The 19053-nt window shown below is 38.4% G+C and overlaps 1 protein-coding gene across 20 annotated transcripts in view; it reads left to right on the top strand.

The window, feature by feature from the left end:
• LOC141398634 (voltage-gated potassium channel subunit beta-2-like) overlaps window positions 1–19053 on the top strand; it is a 726071-nt gene that overhangs the window by 671786 nt on the left and 35232 nt on the right. For 6 of the 20 annotated variants that reach the window (XM_073976108.1, XM_073976112.1, XM_073976105.1 and 3 more), the window contains exon 2: window positions 4607–6241. The exons of 12 other annotated variants lie outside the window; for them this stretch is intronic. In XM_073976108.1, coding sequence (XP_073832209.1) covers window positions 5466–6241 — 776 coding nt within the window. In that variant the 5' untranslated portion in view covers window positions 4607–5465. The remainder of the gene's footprint in view (window positions 1–4606; window positions 6242–19053) is intronic. 2 more of the 20 variants (XM_073976109.1, XM_073976110.1) reach the window with 1 other exon arrangement.

Here is a 19053-nt window from a genome sequence, read left to right as displayed (position 1 = left end):
ATCATGAACAAATACATTAATCCTCTCCCAAACCTATATGAGTGTTTATCGTAAAACAACAGCATATTAATATCTTAATTCCAACTGCGGCGATGTAAATATTTAAATTTCGATTTTCGTTTTGTAATTTATTTATTTTTATTTTTTTATGCTGTGTAATAAAATCCACATATTGCTTGCAAATTTGTGGATACGTGTGGTCCACACAATTAAAATGAATTTTCATTATAATTATTTACAGTAGTTGTGATTTAAGCCGACACGCACACATACACTCACACCCTCATACCAAAAAAATGCAGTGATTGTTTGCACTTTTGTTAATGAATGGTTGTTGGCATTTCATTGGTCAGGCTGATATGTGTGTGTGTGTAAAGAAGAGAAAATTTTCGCGGTTAACCACATGAAAAAGCCACATAGAAGCTACCGCCACCACCTTCAACAATTATTATTGGGCAGCATTCGTGTGATCAACATTCGTGCATCAATTGAAATATAAAATTTCACACGCATGTTAGCGGAATAATCAGCATTACATGGAGGAAAATGTATTTTTTTTTTTGCTTCGGCGTTTATATATTCATGTATCTACGTGCACACACACACATAAGGCGGTATGCCAATATTTCATATCTCTGTTGGAGGTATGCTGGTTGCCTTTTTTTTGCAGCCCATGATGCTGTTTGCCAAACCACCAATGGGCATCAGCAACACAGGCCTGGAAATGAAATAATTATAGGTTTTCGGGCTAAATGTAGAAAACAAACGTTTTCATTGGGAGGTAAAGAAAATTAATAATTAAATAAATGTGTCTATGGCATTACAACGAATGTGCTTTAACATTGCAATAGTGTTAAATTTAAAGTAAAGTTACAAAATAATATTTTCCAAATTTGACAAAAAATGAAGAAGAATACAAACAAGGACTACTCGTATACACGATCGGAGAAGATTGTCTTTCGCAATATTTTCCTAGGTTGTACCATTCTTGAGACATATAAGTTTAAATTGGGAAATTGCAGTCATGACATTGTTTTATAAGGAGGGGATACAGTCAAGCCATTGCCATAATTTGAACTTCTATATCTCAGTAACGGTAAATACGAAGATATCTTAAAAGTCAATCTAGTAGATAATTTTCATAGCTTACTTACGGAACATTTGTTTCATAGACCGAACTAAGAAAAGATCTCCAATTCTCTCTGTTTAGTACTTCGCTTACTGGAATACCGCGCCTTGTCATCTCTTCATCCGCTTGTTTGCGCCATCTATTTTTTGGCCTACCAATTCTGCGTGCACCGCCATGTGGCCCGAATTTATACGCCGTTTTAGCGGGTTTATCATCGCTCACTCTTATGATATGGCCTAGACAACGCAATCGTTGTATCTCGATATGTTTATAGCAGATACAGCTCGTGGTTCATACGACGTCGATAATCACCACTAACGCAGATTGGTCCGTGGATCTTTCGAAGAATTTTTCTCTCAAACACGCCAAGCACTGCCTTATCTGTCTGCGGAAGTACCCAGGCTTCGGAACCATAAATAAACACGGGTAGTATCAGTATTTTTGTAAAGCGTTATTTTTGTTTGACGAGTTGTGGCTTTGTTTTTAAAGTGCTTACTTAAGCCAAGGTAGCATCTGTTGGCCAATACAATTCCTCTTTTTATTTCACAACTGATGTCGTTTGCTGTGTTTACGGCGGTGCCGAGGTATACGAAGTCTTTTACTACCTCAAAATTAGAGGAACCAACTTCAACAATTGGCCCGACCTCAATGGACGCATTGCGCGTCGATACCATCAACTTGGTCTTCTCGCCTTTTACCGCCAGACCCACTTTAGCAGATTCTTCTTCGACCTTCATAAAGGTATCGGTTACTTCTTTTACTTCTCGTCCCATGATGTCTATATCATCAGCATAAGCAAGTAACATGTGGCTATTGGTGTAGATTGTGCCACTTTTTTGACGTTTGCCTCTCGTATAACCTTTTCTAGCAGGATGTGGAAAAGATCACGCGAGAGGCTGTCTCCTTGCCTGAATCCTCTTTTGGTACAAAACTCTTCGGAGAGGTTCTTTCCTATTTTAACTGAAGATCTTGTGTCAGAGTCATTTTACAAAGCCGAATGAGCTTTGCGGGGATACCAAATTCAGACATGGCTTGGAATACCTTTGAACATAGTAGGCTGTCGAAGGCTGCTTTATAATCGACAAAGAGGTGGTAGGTGTCGATCTGCATCTCTTGGGTCTTCACCAGGATTTGACGCAGGGTAAATATCTGGTCAATGGTGGACTTGCCAGGTCTAAAGCCGCATTGGTATGGTCCAATTATTTCGTTGACCATGGGCTTTAGTCGTTCGCACAATATCCCTGACACTATTGTGTAGGCGATAGGGAGAAGACTTATGCCCCTATAGTTGGAGCATAAAGTCTTATCTCCTTTCTTATGGACGGGACACAGGATGCTCAGGTACCAATCGTCGGGTACGCGTTCTTCCCGCCAGATGGAACTAACTAGCTGATGCATACACCTTATCAGCGTGTCGCCTCCGGTTTAAAACAGTTCGGCTGGTAGGCCCTCAGCTCCTGCTGCCTTATTATTCTTCAGCCGGTTTATAGCTGTCTTTACCTCATCTTGACCGGGTGGTATACATTCAATACCATCTTCTGGGATTGGATCTTTGTCCTCTTCGTCGACTTCGCTACAATTGGATACCAACAGTTTGGAAAAATGCCCTTTCCATATCCTTAGCACACAATCTGCATCTGTTATCAGATTACCTTGCTGGTCTCTACAGGAGGATTTGCCTGTACCAAAGCCATCTGTTTGATGTTTCACTCTTTGGTAGAATTTTTGGACTTCATTCTGACTCCTGTACATCTCGATTTTTTCACACTCCCGCTTTTTCATTTCTCTCTCTTTCTTGCGGAAAACGTTTAGACGGGTACGTACCTTTGCTGCAACAACATGGTAGTGGTCCGAATCAATGTTTGCCGCTCGAAACGACACGCTCGATGAATGTCTTCCATCTACCACAACATGATCAATTTGATTACTTGTTCTTTGATCTGGAGACAGCCAGGTGTCCTTATGAATATCGAGATGATTAAATCTAGTACTGCTAACTACAATGTTTTTTGCAGGTGCAAAGTCTATCAGCCTCATACCATTGTCAGATGTTTTACTGTGAAGACTCAATTTCCCGACTGTTGGGCCAAAGATATTCTCCATTCCAATTTTGGCATTAAAATCGCCTAGAATGATTTTAATGTCATGGGCAGGGCAACGGTCATATGTTTCTTCTAAGCGTTCGTAAAATATATCTTTGGTCTGTTCGTCCTTTTCTTCAGTGGGAGCATGAGCGCAAATAAAGCTGATGTTGAAGAATTTAGTTTTTATTCGAATTGCAGCTAGTCTTTCATTCACTGGGTTGAAGCTGGATACCAGATGTTTTAGTCTCCGACTAACTACGAATCCGCAACCAAACTCATGCTTTACGTCATGGCAGCTATAATACAGTTCGTCACCTTTAGGTGTTGTTGTGACGCCTTTCCCAATCCATCGTATTTCCTGTATGGCAGTAATATCGTCCTTGTACTTTTCAAGTACATCTGGCAATGCGTAAACTGCATCTTTTCTATAACGAGTGCGAACATTCCGGGTGCAGATTCACAGATCATGGTCCTTAAAACGTGTGCGGGGTTCGTCAACTTTAGAGGGGTTTGTTTTTCTTTTCTTTGGTTTTTTCATAGTAGGCTGTGTTTTCTAGGGGATGGTTACTAACCCGACGCCCAAACCCATGTTTTTAACGTTCTTATGGGTGAACGCGCGGCACATGTTAGCTCACTACCATTAACGGGTGTTAAAGACAGTTACCCAGGTGACACCACGGGGAGGTCAATGTCCACTTGAGATGACAGAGGGACCAAGATAAATCCTGGGTTTTGCCATGTTAAAACCGGTCAGGACCGTTCCTTGGTATCGTCCATCCCCTACGTCACTTAATTCTTTATATTAATAATTATTGTAAAATTTTCAAGAATTCATACAAAATTCGCAATAAATTGTAAAAAAATAAATCTTGTTTCCTTTTGTTCCGAGAAAATTTTTTTGTGGAAATCCTATACGCACTCACACACACACTTATACCCACCCGCTCATAGTTTATGAAATTCCGCTTCTTTTTCGTTTTCCTTGTTTCAAGCAATTACGTACATTTTTTCTCTTTTGCGAAAAAAATATCGTGCGGAACATGAAAAAAGAAAAAAAATAAATGAAAACATTTTTCCCAGTTTCCTCAAATTCCATTTTCACTTGAAATGTTTTGCGCTTTTAGATTAGATTGTATGTAGTTTTTTGGTATGTTATTGCTGGCAGACAGCGGCAGCAAAAAATCTCAACTTGGAAAACAAGAACAAGCAATTTCAACATTTAATCGAAGAAGAAAAAAAAACACAATTGTATGCCACTTTGTTTCTGGGTGGCGGTTTTTGTGAGGTAGAATGGAGTGTCAGCAAAGCCATCAACAATATTACGAGTATTTCGAAAAAAAAAACCGTACAAAAATCCAGATGAAATGTGATTTATATTGTTCTCTTTTTTCAGCAATAGCAATGAAATTCAATTGAAAACAAAAAAGAAAAACAGACATATGGACGATAGAAATCACTTTGAAAATAAATTCTATACACATTTTAGGTGGAAACTTTACAATTCATGTGAAATAACAAAAAAAGAAAAACAAAAAACAACAACAAAAACTGCCTTTTTAGTCAAATAAAAAAAATTTAAAATAATAATATGCAATATTTTTACATAAATTAAGTCATGGTGATAGAGAAATCAAGTTTTCAAAAAATAATTTAATAATAACCAAAATATTCATAGAACTAAAACAATAAAACGCTTTATTTCCAATAATTGAAAAAAAATTAAAATAATAATAAAATAATTCCAAAGCTTTTAAATTAGAAAATTCAATTTAATAAATAAACAAAAATAAATGACTACGACAAAGAAACCTAAAACGACCAATATTTTATAACAATTCGTAATGCTTTAAAAAATAAATAAAAATAATAATTTAGAAAAATAACCTTAAAACAAAAACCAACAACTACTGGCGTCCAATATACTTTTTATTACAAATTAAAAACAAAACTACAACTAAACAAAATAAATAAAACTTGCAACCAAACGCAATATGAAAAAATAATAAAATACCCCAAATAAAATATTCACGATTTATAAATTCAAATTTAAAACTAAAAAAATATAATATTCAAACGAACAAAGAAACTAACGACAACGTTTCCTGTTCCTGCTCACATTTTTTCGGAATATTAAAAATAATAATAATACCAACAGACACCACTTATTCACCTCTATTTCACTCTAAACACTCCGTCTCTAAACCGCCCAAGGCTATAATTGCTTCAACAATTTTGTTGGTTTTTTTGTAACAATGCCCACACCCCCCAATACAACAGCCCACGATTTAGCAGCAAATGTATCAAAACAAACAATACAGCAACAACAAAATGCCAATAACATTTTACAACAACAGCAGCAGCAACAACAACATTCAGGATATACCAGCAATACAACAGCAGCAGCAACAACCACACCAGCAAGCCATCTGCATTCAACATCAGTAGGTGGTGGTGGTCCAAACAATATACCCACTGGAACAAGTGGCAATCTTTTAAATAATCCAAGAGCTACATCCGCCACGGCAACAGTAGCAGCATCCGTTGCAATGCCAAACGAATCAATGGAAGCCACTAGTGGATCGGCAGCAGTTGGCCAAGCAGCAGCAGCAACAACAGCACCAACCTCAGGCAATAATACATTTATAACAGTAACACAACAGCAATTGCAGCAGTCCAGTTCAATTGCAGCTGGTCCACCACCAGCAGCACATCACCATCATCATCAGCACCAACAACAACAACAACACATAACAACTGGTATTGGTCCACCAGCTACCTTGACTTCGAATCTTTTGGGGTTTGTTGGTGGCATTGGCATTGTTAGTACAACAGCAATACCAGTAGCACCGGGTGGTACAACAACATCAACAACGGTCCTAGTCCCCGGTGGTGCCACCACACAAAACGTTATAAATCCTACTTCGACTACTAGCAACAATAACAACAATAATGCCAACAACAATCCCAATGATAATAACAACAATATGGACAATACAAGTGAAGATTCAAATCCCGTAACAATTTACAGGTATTTTAATTCAATCGTTTGTCATTTGACCATTTGCAATGATAAAGAGAAGACAGAATCGAACATGCTCACACACACACAGAGACCACCAGCAATTTAACTTAATGCATTTTAGGCTAACCAAACAAACCATGGCCAATGACAGATAGTTCGTTTATATTTACGTGTTTAGTTTTATTCACAAAAGACCATTAAGTTAATTAAATGCTGCGGGTGATTTTCAAAACTGCTTGTAAAATGAAATTATTAAATCACAATGAGACGATGAGATATGGCAATTTATTTTATTAACATATCAAACAATGAAATGTCAGAAAATCATTCAACTGAGTTATTGATAGTGTCAGCAGCAGAAGTATAAACAAGATATTTGTAAATTAACAATTTTCAATTTTCTAATTTTAGGTCATTCATTACAAAAAATATTTTATTGCACAAAATATACATAATATTGTATTTATAATTTAACTCATACGCAGCAGGGGGGTCAAGTTTAATTTTTATATTTTAAAATAATCATACGCTACCTTGGGTCTAGAGTAAATAAATTAAATTTGTTTATTGCTCTTTTAATACTCGTACTTGAAAAAAAAAACACTGTACAACACAAAAAATAATTACAAGATAATTCGGCCAGATTATGGAAGTGGACCGAAAAAAAGAAGACACGTGTATCGGCGTTTCAAAAGTTTACGTCGGGAAGTAATCTTAATAGGCGTGGCAAGTTCCGCCCATTTCTACAGGTTCTGAAATTTTCGACATCAGATTCTTTGGAATTCTTGCATTTAAAGTGTCTTTGGCCATATTACTGACAACAATGCGCGGAATCTTTATACCCTCAGCCTTTAGGCTAAAGAGGGTATTTACACTTTGATACGAACAAAAATGTGCCTCATCGAAATAATGGTTTTAGACCACAAGTATGTTTGTACGATATCCGTTTCAGACAATTTTGAGTGGATCTAACAATGTCCGTCCGTCTGTCTGTCTGTCTGGCAGGCTGGTGCGCACGATAACTCTCGAACGGATCAATCGATTCGGTTAAAATTTTGGGTATCGAAATATTTTGTCCAGATTCGATTTAAGTTCGAAAATGGGCCATATAGGTCCACTCCTTCTGGTACCTCCCCCACAAATGTTCAAAAATTGTCGCAAAACTTGTGCGCACGATAACTCTTGTAGGTAATAACCGATTTGATCCATATTTTGCACATCGTGTAACTTCTACCAAACTTAGATGAGGTTCCAATATGGACTCAATCGGTAAACTCCTTCGAGTACCTCCAACACAAAATTTCGGAAAAGTTCAGTTTAGGACCTGGTCTCGAATCGCTTTGACTTTTGTTTACGCAAGTTGTATTCGCTGTCCTCTATACGACGTTTCTTTAGGGGCAAGTCCATACTTCCTGAGAAAATAGCCTGAAAGTTACAAACAACCCTATGACACCGTATGTAGTGGTTGGAGCGCAAGATAACTCTCGAACGGATCTGCCGATTCGGTCCAAAATTTGGCTTTCGTAATATTTTGTCCAAACTTAGTTCAAGTTCAAAGATGGATTATATCGGTCCACTCCTTCCGGTTCCTCCCCCACAAAAGTTCGAAAATGTTCGGAAAATTTGTGCGTACGATAACTCTTGAAGGGAGTAACCGATTTGGTCCATACTTTGCACATTATGAAATTTCTACCAGACTTAGATGAAGTTCCAATATGGACTCAATCGGTAAACTCCTTCGAGTTTAGGACCTGCTCTCGAATCGCCTTGGTTTTTATTGTAACATCTTGTATTCACTGTCCCCTGTACGAAGGTACAAGTTTCTTCAGGGGCAAGTCCATACTTCATGGAAAAATAGCCTGAAAGTTGAAAAACAAACCCTATGACACCATGTTTATGGGTGGAAGCGCAAGATAATTCTCGAACGGAAATGCCGATTCCGGCAAAAATTTGGCCTTCGTAATATTGTTTCCAAACTTACTTTAAGTTCGTAGATAAGCCATATCGGTCCTACCCCACAAAAATATTCGGAAAAATTGTGAGCGCGATAACTCTTGATGGGAGTGACCGATTTGGTCCATACTTTACACATTTTCATAATATCTACCAGATATAGATCAGGTTCGAATATGGACTATATTTGTCCACTCCATCCCGTACCTCCCACACAAAATTTTGGATAAGTTCACTTTAAGACCTGCTATTGAATGACTTTGATTTTTGTTGAAGCAACTTACGTTCGCTGTCTCAATTACGATGGTAAAAGTTGTTTCAGGGGCAAGTCCATACTTCTTGAGAAAACAGCCCGAAGGGTGTAAAAACTCCCTATGGCACCCCCATGGTCTATGTCGGTCCATTCCTTTAGGTACCATTTCGGCAAAATTTTTGAACTTTAATCCTAATCAAAATTTTTGTCGGTTCATACAACCAAAATTTTGAAACCCCCTAAATTCATAAGTTTTTTGTGAAAAAAATGTTTCAATTTCACAGGCTGAGGGCATATCTCTGTCGGCAAAGCCGACTGATACTTTTTTACTTGTTTTATGAAAAGATTAACCCTCATGCGAGTCACTAAAGGGGTCATTTTGGTCTCGTTTTTTAAAAAAACGTTTAAAAACTCCTTTAAAATGTGATCGTATCAGATGAAAATATTCTACAAAATTATTTGTCGTGACTATCGATGATAGTCGAAATATCGGAAAAATAAATCAACATTAAAAAACAAACTTTGTTTTTTATTTATTCAGACCTCAAGCCAAATGAATAGAAACAGGAGATACTGATCAAAGGTTAACTAAAATCATACTAACATACAATTTTACTATAGGTCCCGAATACACCAAAACTCTAAATCGTACCCAAACGCCAGGAATCTGCCAAAAGTAAAATCACGTTTTAGGGTTAATGTTGTTGTTGTAATAGTGTTTGTTATTATGTTTATATGTTCGTTCTTCTGTTTAATCTGGCTCTGGGTTTATCTTCAGTTCCAGGAAAGTGACTGCTTCGATGGGAAGTAACCACAGATCCACTGGAGTTAGATGAGTAGGTTTGGCTGGGCAGTTAAAAAGGTGTTTTGTGTCATGCGGGCCCATGCCACATACTGGGCAGATGTCTTGCACGGCACGGTCGATTTCCGCCCAATAAGAATTTAGGCGACTGCAATATCCCGTGCGTAGTTGAGCCAAAACTACTCTGGTTTGTCGTGGCAGCTGACGCTCCTCAGCTGCAATAGATGGAGGATGTATTTCAAGGACTTTATTCACACTATAATTGCTTAAGGCCTTGGCAACTGCCTTTATATGCTTGTTGATCTAGGGGTTCTCTCCTGTATCGTTGGACCTCTCCCTCTAGAGCATGGATATCCTTCCTGATCTGCCTGAATGTGTCGGACCTACCCACAAGATGGTGATTGGGATGGCTCGCACGGTAACATCCATGCAGGCACTGCAACGAAAGCAACTCATTGTGTTGCTTTACTGGAAGAATCTTTGCCTCCTCATGTAGATGGTCCATTGAAGATTTGAGAAGGCACCCTGTTGCTGTTCTCAGGGCGGCATTCTGGCACGTTTGAATCTTTTTCCAATTCGTATCACATAATCTCGGGGACCAGACCGGAGCTGCACAGCTTACCACAGACCAACAAGGTTTCTTTATCTGCACTCCAAGTGCTGCCGGCTAGGGACTTCAGGACCTTGTTCCTACTTTTTCAGTTTGTCGCATATAGCTGCGGCGTGCGCGCACGTCGTGAAAGTAGTGTCGAATGTGACCCCTACAATTTTGGGGTAGTTTGTGGTCGGAATTCTGCTACCGTCGACCACGACATTCAATTCTCTTCCAAACTGCGCTGTCCATGTGCTGAACAGAGTGGCTGTTGATTTTGTGGCGGAGATCTGCATATTCCTCGAATGGAAAAAGGTGGTAAGATCGGTTAAATAGTTGTTCAGTATCTCACAGATGTCATCAGGTAGGTACCCGACGCCAGGATCGTACAATCATCCGCATACGTTACGATCTCGATGCCGTCGTGAGGGGGCGGTACACAGGAGAGGTAGAGGTTAAACAGTTCCGGAGATATCACCCCACCTTGGGGAACTCCCTGTTTCACTCTAAGGGGTTTGGAGTTCTTGTTCCTGAATTCCACGTACGATTGACGTCCACACATATAATTGGCTATCCAACGTTTCAAGCTTGGCCGGAGGGTTGTCTGCTCAATATCCTCAAACAGCGTGGAGTGCTTGACTGTATCAAAGACTTTTGATAAGTCAAGCGCCACCATCACTGTTCTATCGCACGGCCGTCTCTGGTTGAGTCCTTGACAAATATGTGTGGTAATGGCGTGCAGCGCAGTTGTCGTGCTGTGCTGCTTACGGAATCCATGCTGATGATCGGCAACTTGATAGCTGTTTCTGATACTGGGGAGGACTAAGGCCTCAAGGGTCTTTGCTACGGGCGACAAAAGCGAAATCGGCCTATACGATTCACTTTTGCGGGCATCCTTGCAGGGCTTCCGTGGTGGGATCACCCTGCCCATTTTCCAGACTTCGTGAACAATGAGGGTGGATAGCGACAAGTTGAGAACTTTAGTGAGATACTCTACTCCCAGCTCATACAGCTGCTTCAGCATTACCATGGAGATTCCATCAGGGCCCAACGCTTTGGATGATTTAGCGTTCCTGATGGCATTGTAAACTGTGGTGGTTCCTCCTCGGCAGGAAGAGATCTGATGCGACGTAATACTCTTCTCTTCGCCCTGTCACTCTCGGGGTGCTCGACAAACTGTCGATTGAAATCACTTGCGCACCTCTTCGGGTCAATCAACGTAACGTCGTCAAACGTGACTGAGGTCCTATCTTCCCTTCTTCCAGGGTTCGAGAGTGACTTAACCTTTGCCCACAACTCACCTATACCGGCTCCAATGTTGCAACTCTTCAGATGATTTAACCACTTGTTCCGTTTGTGCTCGCCGACCAGCGTGTTAACTTCCTGTGTCAGCTCCCTGACTCTGGGGTCATTGGGGTTGGTTCGGCGAAGCTCATCACGCTCATTTGCTAATCCCGTCATCCCTGGGAAGTTCGGTCTTACTTCGGGTATTCGACCAGCAAGGATATGGCGAGCGGTTGCAGCAGTGATGATGTCTCGGAACGTCCTTTCTGCTACCCGAACATCAGAAGGATTGGACAGTTCTCTGAAGCGGTGATTGGCGAACTCTCTGAAAGCTTTCAGCTTTCTTATAATAGGTAGAAATTACACTGAGCAACAAAATGGAGGTGAAAGTCTGGGGAACGGAAAATTCCTCTTGGGGAAGAAAGGCCTTGGTGAGTATATTAGGAAACCCGAAGGACTGATCCGCCGTGAGTCAAACTTCCGCGTTATGACGTGATGAAGTTTTTGATAAAGACCCTGTAAGCCATCAGGAATTATCATTATATTTTTGTTCATGGTTGCTTTAGCTTAATTTTGAGATGACATTTTAAGAGCCGCTATAAAAGTACCACAAGATGGCGTTTTTCAGTTTCGAAATGTTCTGCAAATATGTCGCTCAGATAATTTTAGGTACGGCTCTCATTGACAACTAATGGATTTTGTCGCGTTTTCATAGTCATTTTTTACATTTACCTCTGTTTGCTCAGAAAAAACTGTGTTTTGTGTTTTTGTATGTTCTGTAACGAATATCACGGTGTGCCTTAACCAAATTTAAATGGAAGGAGCTTACACCTGGAAAGTTTTTGCAGATTCTGAAACTACAATGCTCATAGATGAGAAATATCAAGAAACAAAAAAAATCGCCGGAGGGGTTTTAAAATTAATCGCGTTTTAAGTTCACATTTTTATGGGTTCTTTAGGTTTTCACGATCTTGCTTGGAAACCGCGAGTCCTATGTAAATGGGCCTAAAGAAAATGTTGTAGCTGTGAAAATTCTTCACAATAATGACCTTTATGGTATTTTCGTAGGTTTTACCGTTTTTGAGATATAGAAGTTCAAATTGAGGTAATGCACTGACTATATCGCCTCCTTATAAAACAATGCCATTACTGCAATTTCCTATGAGCATTGTAGTTACAGAATCTGCAAAACTTCCCAGGTGTAAGCACCTTTTATTTAAAATTAGGCGCACCGAGATATACAAAAACCAAAATATAGTCTTATTCGGAACAAAGACAGGGTAAATGCACAAAACGACCACGAAAACGCGACAAAATCGATTAGTTGTCAATGAGAGCCGTACCTAAAATTTTCTGAGCGACATTTTTGCAGAACATTTCGAAACTGAAAAACGCCATCTTGTGATACTTTTATAGCGGCTCTTAAAATAAAGGACGAAAAGGACATTGAAGGAAGTGAGTTAGAAGGTCGAAGTGTTCTTCGAAAACAATCCTCATTCGAGTTGAATGAAGACATGCCATCTCCAAAATAAGCTAAAGCAACAGTGAACAAAGATATATCGCTAATGCCTGATGGCTTACACGGTCTCTAGCAAAAACTTCATCACGCCATAACGCGGAAGTTCTACTCACGACGGATCTGTCCTTCAGGGTTCTTAATATACTCACCGAGGGCTTTCATCTCCAAAAGGAATTATCTCTGCCCCAAAATTTGTGTTCACAGTGTTATTTGTTAAATATTTTGACTATTAATTAAAATTTATTCCATACAGAGTCAATATCTCCTAAAATACTCCACTTTTTGGGGATTGTGTCAAAAGAAGAAATGTTCCGAATCAAATGTCATTATGAGTCTCTGAACAAAAGAAATTTGTAGCTATAATATTTAACATCTCCAGAAGCTTTCGCTTTTTTATATGATTTAGGACCATATTCTACCGTTTTTATTTACATTTTCGTTATCTGCGTCACAAAATATATTTTATTGATGTTTTTTCGTAATAAATTCTTTTAGAAGATTATGTGTGCTCGATCCAAACTCTTTTTGAAATATCTATGGTGAATATATATAGGGAAAATATTGATAACCCAAATCGGACTTTGTAAAATTACGTATTTTAGTGCTATAAACTAAATTAACGTTATCAGGATAAGTCATATTTCCGGATATTGTATCTGAAAATGCGGGGATAGTTTACGGCTATTGTCCAGTGAATATATATCTGACATACGAGTCCTAACATCCATGATTTTGGCATGGTCCTAAATACTATAATGATGGCAGCTACTCCTGCGTGTGTGTATCATGAATGATTATAACAAATTTAGTTAGGATATGGCTAGATACTTCGAAGCAACCTCCTTCGAGCCTCCGACTACCCTTCTCGGAACTTCCGAACCTCCGAGCACCCTCCTCCGAACCTCCGAGCACCCTCTTCCTACTACTCTCCTCGGAACTTCCGAACCTCCGACCACTCTCCTCCGAACTTTCGAACAACTTGCCACCTTTACATTCAGTCCACAGCAACATCAAAAACTGTTCCCTACCACACACACGAACACACAAAATAAATACATTTTTCCTACTCGATTTTACACTGTTGGAGTAAACTCGTACTCCATTTCGAGCATTTTCACTCCCACTCTTATTCTTAAACCAGAAGTACTCGCGAGTGCTGGCAAAAAAAAAAAACAAGAGAGTGGAGAGTAAACTTCTTTTAAAACTCGTACTCTTCGAGTACTCCCACACGCAGGTACTTTTCACTCGCGAGTAAAAAGGAGCAAATCGGACTTTTTTCTCATACTTTTCGAGTACTCCAACTCGGAGGTACTTTTTACTCGCGAGTAAAAACGAGCAACTCGGAGGTCTGGTGCAGACCTTTTTAGTGACATTTTTTAAATATTGAGGGGAAGTACCGCAAGTTGTGGCCCATCTTCGAACAGAAACTAAGTTTGGACAAAATACGACGAAGGCCATATTTTGATAAAAATCGGTTGATCAGTTTGAGAGTTACCGTGCTCTCCAGCCACTTCACATGGTGCCATAGAGGTTTTTTGCACCTTTCGGGCGGTTTTCTCAAAAAGTATGGACTTGCCCCTGAACAAGTAAAAAAGTGTCAGTCGGCTCTGCCGACAGATATATACCCTCAGCCAATGTGAAGTGAAACTTTCACCTACGGAGAGGTCGATTCGATTTAAGGTCTCTTCAGGATTTTGTTGCCTTTTTGGACTTAACTTGCCGACAAAAATGTGGATTAGGAAGTAACTGCACTAAGACACAAATGTTGAACTTTTGTGTGGGAGGTACCCTTAGAGAGGACCGATATGGGCTATTTTAGAAGTCAAACTAAGTTTGGACAAAATATTAGGAGAACCAAAGTTTGGACTTAATTGGTAACCCCTTTCAAGTCATATCGTCCTAGCATTTTAGGGAAATTTTTGTTAAATATTAGAGAGAAGTACCGGAAGTACCGGACCGGTATTGCCCCACGAAACTAAGTTTGGATAAAATGTTGGACCAAATCGGTTGAACAGTTCGGTAGTTATCGTGGCCGCCGCATATGGTGACATAGGGTTTTTTAAACCTTTCGGGCTGTTTTCCCAAGAAATAGGGACTTGCGCCTGAAAAAACTTTTACCGTCGTAATGGAATGAAACCCCCAAAATACATAAGTTTATTGTGAAAAAAGTGTTTCAATTTGCACAGGCTGAGGGTATCTGTCGGCAAAGCCGACTGATACTTTTTTACTTGTTGTACATTTGAACTTGCCGACAAAAATGTGGATTAGGAATTAACTGCACTAAGACACAAATGTTGAACTTTTGTGTGGGAGGCACCCTTAGAGAGGACCGATATGGGCTTTTTTAGAAGTTAAACTAAGTTTGGACAAAATATTAGGAGAACCAAAGTTTGGACTTAATGGGTAGCCCCTTTCAAGTCATATCGTCCTAGCATTTTAGGGAAATTTTTTTAAATATTGGGGAGAAGTACCGGAAGTTGTGGACCGGTATTGCCCCACGAAACTAAGTTTGGATAAAATGTTGGACCAAATCGGTTGAACAGTTCGGGAGTTATCGTGGCCGCCGCATTTGGTGACATAGGGTTTTTTAAACCTTTCGGGCTGTTTTCCCAAGAAATAGGGACTTGCGCCAGAAAAAACTTTTACCGTCGTAATGGAGGCAGCGAATGCAAATCGCTTTAACAAAAACCAACGTGATTCGAGAGCAGGTCTTAAAGTGAACTTATCCGAAATTTTGTGTGAGAGGTACCAGAAGGAATGGGCAAATATAGTCCATATTCGAACCTGATCTATTTCTGGTAGATATATTAGGATGTGCAAAGTATGGATTACATCGGTCACACCCTTCAAGAGTTACCGTACGAACAATTTTTGAACTTTTGTGGGGGAGGTACCTGAAGGAGTGGACCGATATAACATATCTTCGAACTTAAACTATGTTCGGACAAAATATTACTAAGGTTAAATTTTGGACCTAATCGGCAGATCCGTTCTAGAGTTATCTTGCTCTCCATCAACTACACACGTTGTTATAGGGGTTTGCACCTTTCAGGCTATTTTCTCAGGACTTATAGATTTGCCCCTGATGGAAATTGTACCGTCATATGGGGGCCAGTGAATACAAGTTGTTACAACAAAAAACAAAATGATTCTCGATCTTTAGGACCTGCTCTCGAATCGTTTTGAATTTGAACTTTTCTGAAATTTTGTGTGGGAGGTTATCATGTTCATCAGTAATTTTATTTGGTTAAAGTAGGATTTTTAGAGCTATCGCACCTTTATTTTAGGAAGCATGGACTCGTTTAAAAAAATTTATCGTTGTAATCAGGACCAGAAGAATTTCCTTCAGTGACAGTTCCAAACCTAATTTTATGAACTTATGTGAGGTAGGCACACGAAGGTTTTGTCTGAAATACACCTTCTCGGTTTGGGGTAATATTACGATTTGCAAAATTTCGGCCGCAAGGAATTGATAAGATTTTTTCTTAAATGACTTTTTTGCGACTGCTAATCCAAATAGATACAAAAAATGTTTTTATCTCGATGTGAAAAAATCAGAGGGTTATGTATATCTCTCCCCAGGAGACACGTATTGGATGATCCCGGTCAATATAACTCCTGAATATCCCCTTTAATATCAATTATTGCGTTTTCTTTGGTATCTTTTATAATACTCTCCCCTTAATCACTACATCTCAAGTTCTGCATAAACGAGCACATAAATTTTTACATTTAAAATGCAACAATAGCTGCAACAATAAACAGGTGATAAATGACCCTATTTTGAATTGCATGGCTACCACATAAAGATAATGCTATTAAAATATGACCGTAATTTCTTATCAATGTGGCATATTTCTTTAATGGGACACAATATTGCACACATCATTAGGGGCCATTAAAGAACGAACACACATGCACATACATTGCCATTTTACAATTACAACACCATATGCAAAAACGCATTACATTTTCCAAATTTCTTCCATTGCACAAATGGGTAATAGGGGAAAGATGGAGGAAGAAGAACAGGAACATTCTACATTATATTACAGCGTCAAAACACATGCATATACACACAGCCATGAATATAGACACCCACATTCATATTAAAGTGTATGACAACGCTGATTCGGTTCAAGGTCGCCAGATAATGATACACGACGATTCAGTCAGTATTGGCAACGGCCAAAAAAATGCGTGTATAACACACCAGTGCCAGTATAACCGACCAAAACAGGCGACCGCAACCAAACATGCGAATCTACGAAACACAAATAACAACAATTACCATCATCAGCAACAAAAACAGCAGTACCATTGCCATCATCACTATCGCATCAGTTGAATGTACATATGTATGTGCGGTTGTGCATCGGAAAAGGCAATAGTGTGAAATATAACTGAAGTAATTTCTTTCATGAGAATTCATGGTGCACTTGGCCACATCCCCACACACACACAACCACCAACATTACAATCATCAACATTATCATGAAATTTAATTGCAAAATGAAATTGATGTCAGTCAGTTATAGATGAGGGGCAACATTCAGAAACGAATATTACATTGAGGGTGGGGAAGAATTTTAGACTAGGAATATATAGTTTGCTTTGTAAGTATACTGAACTAGATAACAATTTTATTGACACTAAGGAAAGCGTATTTCCTGAAGTGCTCAATATTAAATGACACCGTCTGAATTGCAATTGTTACTGAAAGTGCTCAGGAATCACAGATATAGACAAAGACGTTTAGCTATCTCAAATTCCAATTCTTCTTTCTGCTGGACAAGAGAATCCCCTGAAAAGAAATACTAATCATGGTTATTAACGGGGTTTGTCAACATTTGGGGATTTGTTTCCTTTAAATTAAAAGATTCATGCTCTTTAAAAAGTATTTTACCTTAAAACAGAGGCTCCTTAAATTTTTTTTTAAATTTGACTCCTTGAAAAATATTTTAACAAATTCAGGCTGGTTAGAACTTATTTTTAAAAAAGCTGTCCCCTTTAAGATATTTTTAACAAAATTTAAAAAAATTTAAAAATTTTTTAAAAGTTCAGGCTCCTTTTAAAATTTAAAAAAAAATCCACGCTTCTCTAAAAATATTAAAAAAAATCCATGCGCATTTTTAAAATATTTTTAATAAATCCAGGCTCTTCATAAAATATTTAAAAAAACGAGGCTTCCTAAATATATTTTAAAAATAAAGGCTCCTTCAAAAAAATTTTAAAAAAATCCAGTCTCCTTTAAAAATATTTTTAAAAAATCCAGACTTAAAAATAGTTAATATTTTTTAAAATACAGGCTCCTTAAAAATATTATTCAAAATCCGGGCTCTATAAAAATATTTTTAAAAAATCCTGTCACATTAAACACATTCTCTAAAAATAATTAAAAAAACACATGTTCCTTATAAAATATTTTTAAAAATCCAGACTTCTTTAAAAATAATTATAGTAAATTCCGGTCGCTTGAAAAATGCTTTTAAAAAACCCACGCTTCTCAAAAAATATTAAAAAAAATCCAGGCTGATTAAAAATATTAAAAAAAATCCAGGTCGCTTTAAAAATGCTTTTAAAAAAACCCACGCTTCTCTAAAAATATTTAAAAAAATCCAGGCTGATTAAAAAATATTGTAAAGAAAATCCAGGCCCTTGAAATATATTAAAAAAATCCACGCTCACTTTGAAAATGTTTTTTTAGTAATCCAAGTTCCCTAAAAAATTTTAAAAAACCGAAGCCCATTAAATAATTCTTTAAAAAATATATATAAAGAATCGAGCCTCCTTAAAAAATATTTTTTAAAAATGCTTACTTACTTACTTCGCTGGCCCATTAGAGAAAATTTGTTCTATAGGCCGAGCTAAGAAAAGATCTCCATTTCTCTCTGTCTCTTGCTTCTCTTTCTGGAATACCGCGCCTTGTCATCTCTTCATCGATTTGTTTGCGCCATCTATTCTTAGGCCTGCCAAATCTGCGTGCACCGCCAAGCGGTTCATATTTATACGCCTTTTTATCGGGTTCATCATCGCTCATTCTTATAATATGGCCTAGCCAACGCAATCGTTGCATCTCAATACGTTTAACTATATTAATGTCGTTGTGTAGCAGATACAGCTCGTGGTTCATGCGACGTCGATATTCACCGTCAACGCAGATTGGTCCGTAGATGTTTCGAAGAATTTTTCTCTCAAACACACCAAGCACTGCCTTATCTGCTTGCGCAAGTACCCAGGCTTCGGAACCATACATCAGCATGGGTAGTATCAGTGTTTTGTAAAGCGTTATTTTTGTTTGACGAGTTGTGGCTTTGTTTTTGAAGTGCTTACTTAAGCCAAAGTAGCATATGTTGGTCAATACAATTCTTCTTTTTATTTCACAACTGATGTCGTTTGTGGTGTTTACGGGGGT

The sequence above is a fragment of the Musca autumnalis genome, unplaced genomic scaffold (assembly GCF_047663935.1).
Source record: "Musca autumnalis isolate F117 unplaced genomic scaffold, ASM4766393v1 scaffold_3, whole genome shotgun sequence".
Classification (NCBI taxonomy): Eukaryota; Metazoa; Arthropoda; class Insecta; order Diptera; family Muscidae; genus Musca; species Musca autumnalis.
This window is presented reverse-complemented; position numbering and strand designations above follow the sequence as displayed.